Source organism: Poecilia mexicana, unplaced genomic scaffold (genome assembly GCF_051168715.1).
Source record: "Poecilia mexicana isolate PSO_F unplaced genomic scaffold, ASM5116871v1 scaffold_1, whole genome shotgun sequence".
Classification (NCBI taxonomy): domain Eukaryota; kingdom Metazoa; phylum Chordata; class Actinopteri; order Cyprinodontiformes; family Poeciliidae; genus Poecilia; species Poecilia mexicana.
The window spans coordinates 6,082,991-6,092,488 of NW_028263370.1; the positions used below are offsets into that span (position 1 = coordinate 6,082,991).

General features: G+C 40.0%; 1 protein-coding gene across 1 annotated transcript; it reads left to right on the forward strand.

Annotated features, from left to right (window-relative positions):
• The first annotated feature begins 709 nt into the window (after window positions 1-709).
• On the forward strand, window positions 710-4,317 carry LOC106929834 (UPF0462 protein C4orf33 homolog). Its single transcript, XM_015006996.2, has 6 exons — window positions 710-771; window positions 849-1,039; window positions 2,033-2,093; window positions 2,194-2,242; window positions 2,326-2,525; window positions 3,849-4,317. Exons 1-6 carry the CDS (start codon window positions 713-715, stop codon window positions 3,943-3,945), a joined length of 657 nt encoding a protein of 218 aa, XP_014862482.2. The 5' UTR covers window positions 710-712; the 3' UTR covers window positions 3,946-4,317.
• Window positions 4,318-9,498: the final 5,181 nt, after the last annotated feature.

The window sequence follows — 9,498 nt, forward strand, 5'->3', positions numbered from 1 at the left end:
GATCCAAACCACTCTAGTGCGGCACTTTCTAATATTCCAATGCTACTGAAGCGAGATTGAGATCAATAGTGTCAAAGGGCCTAAAAGAAGAGTCTCCTGAAGCTGTGACGAATGAAAGACCTTTTAGAAAACCACACTAAAATACTTGAGAAAATATGTAAAAGAGGCAGTAAAAATGTTTTTATTTTATCTTAACAACCTCGTGGCTATATGATCTACTCAGTATGACTGATGATAGCACAGGTTGAGGTAATTAGAAATGCTACAAGTCAAAACGGTTAAGCAATTCGAGGCTTTAAATTTTACAGGTACAACCATTTTTTTGCTCACAGATAAAAGTGAAGCATATTAGTTGTATTTCAACCACTCTGTTTTCACTAAATCATGATTTAAAACATGTGAAATTGATTAAGAAATCTTTAAGAAGCCTCTTGAGACTTTTAGCATGTTTTTATAATGCCAACGTTTTATATTTCAGCAGCAACACAATCGCAGCTAAACTTAGCTGGCTATAAATACATTTGATCATTAATCGGTTTCTAGGTTTATCATGCAAGGAAACTTTGAAAAAAAAAACTAATTTATTTCACTCTGTAGCTACTGAGTAACAGGAACATATTAAACATTAGACCCATTTTGATAAGAACTTGCTTAAATAGTTGAAGGAGTGCAGCAACACGGGATGCTGTAGTGTATAGGAAGACTGGACAACATGGCGGTCACTTTTCAGCTTCTAGCACTGGTCCACATTCTGCTATGCTGTGGAGCTCTGTAAGTACTATTTTTATTATGCTTTCTTTTCTTGTCATTCAGCAATTTCTCATTCAGACTAATTTGCGTATTTTCAGTCATTTCCGGAAAATGGAGTTTGCAATCCAGCACACCTGGGACAGCAATCCGGTGGATCATGAACCCATCAGGTTGGCCTACTCTGATGGGAGATCGGGGTTGAAAATCGAAGTCTCTGGTCCGTTCTTTAAGGGTTTTCATCCTCCAGCTGAACCCGGCCTTCCGGACCTCTCGCTCAGGATTTATGAAGGTATGAAAGCCACGCAGTTTGGCGTGTTACTACTGTCCTAAAAGCATATGAACAGATTTGCGTGGAAGAAAGTGAGTGTAAAAAGTGAGAATAAACTTACAATGTCACTTATGTAAACACAATATTCAAATTTGAATTTTAAAAGGCAGAAAACACATTTTACCGACCTCGCTTCGGTGGTGAACCAGTTTTACCTAATTGTAGAATTATTACTACTGACTACATCCATTGAATCTTTCTACTCAATAACTAGCTGCACTTTCCCCAATTCTACCATTTACAAGATAACCCTTTCTTCATTCAGCGTAATGTTCCTTTACACTCCAAATTCAAACTTGCATTTTAAACTCAATGTGTTCTCAAGCAACAAACAAATCATTCCTGACCTACCAGTTCCACATACCATGCAAGAAACTAAAATCCAAGTTTAAAAACTTTCCAAAGCAAATATTTAAAGCCTGATAGATTCCACGTGCGAACATGTACGGCTTTAATAGTCCCCACTGTACCTTCGTCACTCTAAGCCACAAGTAGAGCAGTAATATAAATTGGAAGACTAAGTGTTTAACCTGATTTAAAATTTCACATATATTCCAATGAGATATGAGAGACATGGGGCCTGTCAATGTTATGAGGCCATTATAGTAACAGCATTATCATTATTATGGCAATACAAAGCAATTAAACTTTATAATGAGCCTGAGTGATAACAGTCTGTTCTAAATGACCATAAAGAAGCGTGATTTCTGGTTACTGAGCCCCCCCCCCGTCCCCCTACATTGGCCCTAATTAATACCACTTAACAGATTGGGAACCATAATAAATGTAGGTAGGCATTGAGTATGTTGAAATGGGAAACCAGCTGTTGCACATATTCAGGTTTTGAGCGCACTTTAAAATTGACCGCTGATTTCTGTAACAATTAGGTTGGTTTTAAGAATTAAGTTTGAAAATGATTCATAATTAAGGTCTTTGCTTTCGTTATTTTCATAGTTGCAAGCTCAGTATTCCTGGATAGCACAAAAAACAATTACCTGGAGGTGGTGCTTTGCCCGTAAGTTAGAGTTTATGCCATTTTTTTTTTTTCTTTTCATGTCTATGACTATATGTTTGAAAGACGGAGTGAACATCTCTGCTGTGTTTTTACTTTACAGATACGGACAACACCTAATAGTTTTGAAAGCAGCCGGATATCCGCTCTATGTAAGTTAACATTATTGTTGCGTGTCAGGCGCTTGTTTTTTGTGCTAATCATTCATGGTTTCCTCATTATCATTACTCCCCAGCAACTACTGCCAATTGAGTTCACAACCACAATCACGGGGGACACATGGCAGGGTCAGGCTTTAATCCCATGGACATACTTCCCCCCCAATGTCAACAAGATGAACTGCTATGCCAGCCACGGAATAAGAGAGAATCGAACACACGAAGCACTCTACCCCGTCCCCAAAGAGGACCTAGTGGAAGGCCTGTACCCCGACGCGTGAGTAGGCCAACTCGAGAGAATAGCTTGGCTTTCATATGTTTCTGGGAAAGCATCTTCAAACGGGAGCGTTTATAAGACTTAGAGTGCATGACGTTGATGAGAGAAAATAGACAAGTAAATGAACTAAGAAGGATACAGTGTACACAACATAAACTGAAAGTAAAATCTTTATTCCAGTTATTCAGTAAAAAAATAAATAAATAAATAAATAAATAAAACACTTCATATGCTTTCTCAGGTGTGTGAGGTTCCCCTAGACACCATGATGTCAGGGCCATTAGAGAAAGTATCGGCACTTCTGGGAGTGTGAGGAGGTGCCAAGCCTTGCTGCAAAGTGAAATCAGCATTGCCATAAAACATGTCAGCTTCTCCACTCGTTCTCTGGAGCGAGTGCAGTCGAACGGTCCTCCTTTGCTTAAAAAGCTTCCAATGTCTCGGGTTCCGAAGTGGCTTAACGCGAGGACAGCAACAGTTGTTGTGTGGTAATGGCTCTTGAAGTGCTAACTCCAGCTGCAGCCCCAGCCTTTTGAATCTCCTCTAAATGTCCTTTCTCAATGCGCTTCACTTCACAGTTCTCTCAGGTCTCCAGTTATCAATGTTGCTTGAGTCCATATTTTTATTTTCTTTACCCCACATACCTGGGAATGTTAAAATTGCAAAAACATACAACGAGCAGAGCTAAAACAAATAAACCCCCGCCTCTCCCCAAAGGTAGACACGCAAAAACAAACGAACAAATCTGCCTCGAAAGGACGGTTTCACAGGCCTACATGCTGTACCCGTTATCTTCGCCGAAACGACTGCCCTTTGAAATTCCTCAGCAGCAACAACTGCTGATCTGCTTGAGTATGAGATCACTAACGATACATGTAATGTGAATCCTCTTTAAAGAAACTGCAAGTAATGATAAGTAAATTTCACAAGGAGAAGTAGGCGAATTGTTTGGCAAGACGCGCAAGTTTTCTTAAGGAGGTCAACTTATTTTCAATGTGGATTAGTAGCAGCAGCTGTGAAGAAATATATTATAAATGTTCCACCGACTTCTTTCTTTGGAGTTAGTTTTTGTTCCTTTTGGAGCACTTCTAAATACTTCACAAATAACATCCTCATAATCATCAGTTATCTGCACTGATTTCATTGTGCGATGACGGATTCCAGTTTACAGCTGGAGTTTGCTAATTTCAAACAGGGAGCAACTATTTTCATACCTCTTCATAATTTACAGTTTGAACATGTATCTACAACACATTCGTGATTTTCTTCATATGGATGTTGGCAAAAGAAATGCATGCATAATTATATCCACTTTCTGTTTCATAGAATTTACCAGGAGTATTTCCAAAATTTCCGGCTGCAGAGCATCATGGGAGAGGATTGGGTGCAGCCTGAATCCGATCTGTGGAGGGGGAAGGCCTGAGCTTCCAAAAAAAAAAAAAAAACATCATTCTTTTCTGTGTTTTCTTGTCTTTTGCACACACACGCACACGCACACGCACACATACACACAATCATCACAGAAGCAACAGGGCAACTGTGCAAAATGCTCTCTGACAGCAGCCAAAGGACAATCAATCTTTATTACTTAATGATGTAAAACAATATGACAGAAAATATGTTATCAGCTTGTCAGACAGTGTTACACTTCACACACATCTGTCCAAGCACCCAGATACACTCGTCACATAATATTGGGCATGAGCATAAATCACATCAGCACATTGTGACCTATCTACCGTTCTCGATTGCTTTGGTGATAAGGACTTCTTGTGTAACCCGAGTTTTATGCAACCCTGATAAGCAGCAACAAGACCTAATAAATAAATAAAACATTGTTTTATGTAATCTGTGTTTTGTCCCTGTGATTGTCTTACCAAATGACAAAACAATTATGTTACTGAGGACTTTTTGGATATCATAAACGCTCATTCATTTTTTTCCCCCCCACACAATTAAATTAGTTTTAATCAGCTAGTTTGTTTTGCGGTTGCAATGATGACTACTTACCTTTACCCTGCCTGATGTGAAACATAAGTCATAATGAGCTTGTGAAAATCTAAATGAATTACTTTGACAAATGATACTTGAATTGACTCTTCATAACCCTCTGCAGTTCATTTCCTTTAATATACATATATTGGGATTGTAGGTGACAAAATAAAATAATGGAAAATTGTGAAGTGAAAGAAAGATTTTAAGGGGGTTTAAAATGCTTGATGAATTATTTTCAGCCCCCTTTTCTGTGACACCCCTAAATAAAACCGACAGCAGCCTATAACAGAGGAAACCTTATTACTAATTTAACTAGTTTCTAATTTAGCGTCTTCAGCAAAATTTGATAATTGTCCATCAAATTCAGCAGAGTTTGCACATCGTCACAAATTAAATGGGGCAAAAAGTTTAGCGAATATGTTTCTATGAAGTATTTGCTCAGTGAAACTCTATACATACTCTTTAGATGTCTGTTTTGAAATGATGTACTTTTTTGAGCGGTGAATCATAAAAATGTAACATATAGACGTTTGTGATTGCAATGTGATAAAATATAGAAAAGTTTATGGGTGCTAATCTTTTTACAGGGCATGATTTATGGACACTAATCACGACTTAGGAGTCTAAATGTCTTGCGTTGTTTACTCTGTGATTACCTCACCATTGCCTTGTTACAGGTCCTAATAAAACCAGCCTTTTTTAGAATCTTCCGTCAGATCACCAACAAACCACTTCTCCTGACCAGAAGACAGAAAGGTGAAAGATTTTCGTTTTGCCTGTGCTGCTCTTTGCTGTGGCAGCCCCAAAGCCCATATTGAGCCCTATCAGTTTTAATTGGCATTCTCCCCTTTGAAATGGGAGCTGTGATTATGCCTAGAGAGCCGGCTGCTTAAGCCCCCTCCTTATCATTGCCTGTGGTGCCTTGCCACCACACAGCACAATATTCACCTAGACGAACACACAGAGACAGAAAAGTGGTCACGCTGCATTCCACCATGATGTCTGGTTCTAATAAAATATGACCTAAAATTATGTTTCTCACAAAAACAGAATCTTCATAAAAGCCTTTGATGAATGATGACTCCCCACACCTACCTGAGAGCAGCCTGAGGATGCATGTCCCCACTAAAATTCAAACCCAGTTCTCCCTAATTAGTGTGAAGAGATGAGAGGGGAGAGCAGAAGAGCTAGCTGCCTTCCCTCTACCTCCAAAGCCCCAGCAGACATGCAAACACAAGAGCTGTCTTATTTCCCTCAGTAAGAGAGACCAGTCGGCTCTAAAACATTCAGCATCAGCTTAGGGGTGATTCTCGGTGTCAGAAACTTTCTGGTGATTACACCAGACCTAGTTTTTTTGCTCGTTTTTTTTTTTTTTCCCCCCCTTTTTTTTTCTGTCCGAGAGATGTGCGTCTCATTTCCTGAAGTTAAAAGAGTGTATGAGTGAGGATAAAGTTGTGATGAAAAATAGAATGCGAGGGATGAAGAAGTGATCCTGCAGCACAAAACGATCGAGCGTAGTGGAGAAAACAGTGATGACTGTGCCTGGTTTCAGTGCTTCTGTGACAGAGGCCTAAATGAAAGATTTTCACCAGAGCTAATATGAAACAACCCATAACTTTTGCAAGCTAATGGCTTAAACCCTATCAGATTGCACAGTGTGAGGGAACTTATCAGCTTTGTGCAGTAAAAAAAAAAAAAAAAAAGAAATTTATGGCTGGCTTCCAATATGAGGCATCGAACAATGAAAAGTAAACTTTGATCTCTATTTATGAGAGACTTAATCTTACCTACAGAGACTTGCAAAGTTGTTCATACTCCATCAACATTTTTAAACTTTGTTACATAACCACAAACGTTAATGTATGTTATTCAGATTGTTTAATGGTAGACCAACACACAAAATACATATTTGCGGAGTGGGAGAAAATGACTCTTAGAGTGTTTTCACAGCTGACAGTCTGGTGGACTCGGTTCAACTGGGAATCAAACATTGTTACATTTTCAGCTGGTGCGGTTCGCTTTCACACTCCACGGTGTCAAACGAAAAAAACCCTTGAAAAACGTATTTTCCCCCTCGCCTGTGGTGGCACTGCGCTGAAGGAAACAACACACAAAAAAAAACTAAATCTCTGAAGAAGACAACACTGACCACAACTTTCTTCTTCATGGAATTGTAAGCAAAAATGGAGTGTTTTCAGATTTTAGTGATTGTACGATTTCTCTAGTGTGTTACAAAAACCGTGAGACATTTCTCCCACTAGCGCAAGACTTGTGCATTTATTTTGGTAGGATTTAACCAAAGTGCTCTGCGCTATAGTTCGTTTCCTGCTTTTGAAACAGTCTCCAGTTTGCTTGGGATTCACGTAGCATTCGAACCGCACCAGAGGTCACTTCAACAGAACTCTGACCTAGGTTTTGAGGCGGAGCAGAGTTCGGTTTTTTTTTTTTTTTTGGTCCACATCAGAGTTCGATTATGCATTCATACCTGCCCAAACAAACCAGACTTTCTAGGAAGATAAACCAGAGTTTGATTAAAGCGGACTAAATGTGACTGATGTGAATGTACCCTTAGAACAACCGGGCTGTGTTCAGTATGCTACTTTATGATCCAGATTATTCAGGAGAGTGTTTCCACTGCCAGATAGACTTTATACTAGTAGAACAACAAATGTCTTGTGCTTGTCACAAACAGTGACGTTTTTCTGTTCCTTATTTAATGGACTCTGTTGAGTGACCCCAGTAGGTCCACCCTGATCGTACAGTAATTGTCCTATAGACTTACAAATGACGGGGACCCAGGAATGGATGACTGCTTGAACATCTTCCAATCAACTCTGACCAACCTCGTTGTTACTGATGAAGAGAACACATCCACACAGCATGATGCTGCCACCACCATGCTTCATGGTTGAACTGCTGTATTTATGGTGTTAGTTAATATTGGTCCCATTTGCTTGAATTAGTTCTTTCCTCATGTTTGCTCTACCCCCAATATTATAGTAGCTGTGGTAAATTTTTAGCTTTGTTTTCAACAACTTAACAACCTTCCCATTTGGCCATAAATACCAGATTTGTGGATTGCACAACTCACTGGTCAGGTCAGCAGATTGTCTCACCTGAGTTGCGCATATCAGCAGCTCCTCCACCACTACAAAGGGACGCCATAGCTGCTACTCTGATTAAAACTATCCTTCTTCAACCTGTCAGTTTGGATGGATGGTCAACTTGAGATATTATTTCGTAACCTAACTCTGCATTGTCCTTCTCCACAAGTTCATTTCTGACCAATCTGGTGAGTTCCTTGGTTTTCGTGGTTATTGTTCTCTAACAAACTTGGGAAGTCTTTCTCAAAAACCCAGTATTTGTAATACGTACAACTGGAATCTAATCATCAGATGACTTTTGAAGACTTTTGATTGGACTAGATTTTATTTAGAAACACAAAAGTAAAACTCCCTTAATAGCATTGCAAACTTTAGAGATTTTTAATCTGAAAAAACACCCCAAAACATTTAAATCATGCATAGCTTTCCTTCAACTTTCCAATTATGCATTACTTTGCGTAGGTCTCCCTTGTGAAATTCCAATAAAACATATAGACTTTTCTGCCTGCTAAAAGGCAAAACATGACGGCAACATGCAAAGTGTAAATTAGGCCTGAACTTTATGCAACCCTGTCCTCAGTTTTGTCTCCACATACACTTCCTTCTCGAGCTGAGTTGTCCCAGTGTGTGCCCTAAATAAAGGCCTTCTCTAAGAGAACATGGCATCCTGGTGTGTTTCTGCTAAACAACTGAATGCTTAATAAGCCAGTCTAATTATTGTCCAACAAGTCCTTCATTACTTAAAAGACTGCAGGGGTGAAGGATGGGGAAGACGGTCTATGGCATGAAAAAGATCTAGCTGGAAACACTTCTCCAGTGTGTGTGTGGGGGTGTGCGCGTGTGTGTGCGTGTGTGTGCGTGTGTGTGTGTACGCATTTGCAAGCGCCTGACGACATAAGCACTAATTGCAGTTGAAGCCTGCTAGTGTTTTGTGTACAACAGTTGCATGGTCAGAATGTGGGATGAAGCTGTAAGAGGCTGGGGAGAGGAAGAGAGAGTTGCAGAGCCAAGCGGATGCCAAGGACATTAATGAGGGCCAGACGAGTTCTTCTTCTCAAGAGCTCCGCAGCAAGCAGGAGGGGAGGTGGGGGGAGACAATGAGGGGAACAGATAAGAGAAAGCAACAGAAGGGGTTCATTACAGAAGAATGCTAAACTCGTATTTGCAAACTCGAACAAACAAGGTTCTTTTACTCACATCCAAACACCCTGAAATATGCAAACACAGTTTGCGTCGACGTAAAGAAATTTAGAACATACGCGCGCAGAGAGAGAGCGTGCAGATACAACGCGCGTGCCGTTCGTGAGCTAATTCTGACACGAGAACGAACAAGGAAATATATATAAAAAGAAAGGCCTGACGCCGTGGTTATTTGTCACAAGATGAGGCGTGGGATTTATCAGCTGTTTTTGTACAAACATTAGGAAGAAAAGAAGGGAAGGGAAACTAAATTAAGCTTTCTTTGTTATCAGCTCCGAATATAAATCACGAGTGTTTGCCTAATTGATTCCATTACATTCCCACCTGCCTGCTGACTCTCTCATCCATCCGCATGTTGTTTATCTTCATTTTAAGCGAGGCGCGTGAAAAAAGGGTCTGCTATTGGATGTGAAGACCGCTGGAATTCATCTGTATTTTGCAGGCGCATTAATTGCCAATTAGATACAGTGCACAATTATCAGGAAATATCCGTTCGTGCGCGATAAACAAAACAAAGACGCAACAACTGATGCCGAAGTTTACCCGTCTGAGAGATACAGGATGGCGGTATTCATTTGTTTTTAATAGCACACAGGCCACTTTAGGCTTGAAGGTAATTTATGTGCGGCTTGATATTACCGGGCGTAAAGTGAGCAAGTTCACCAAGTCTTAATTGG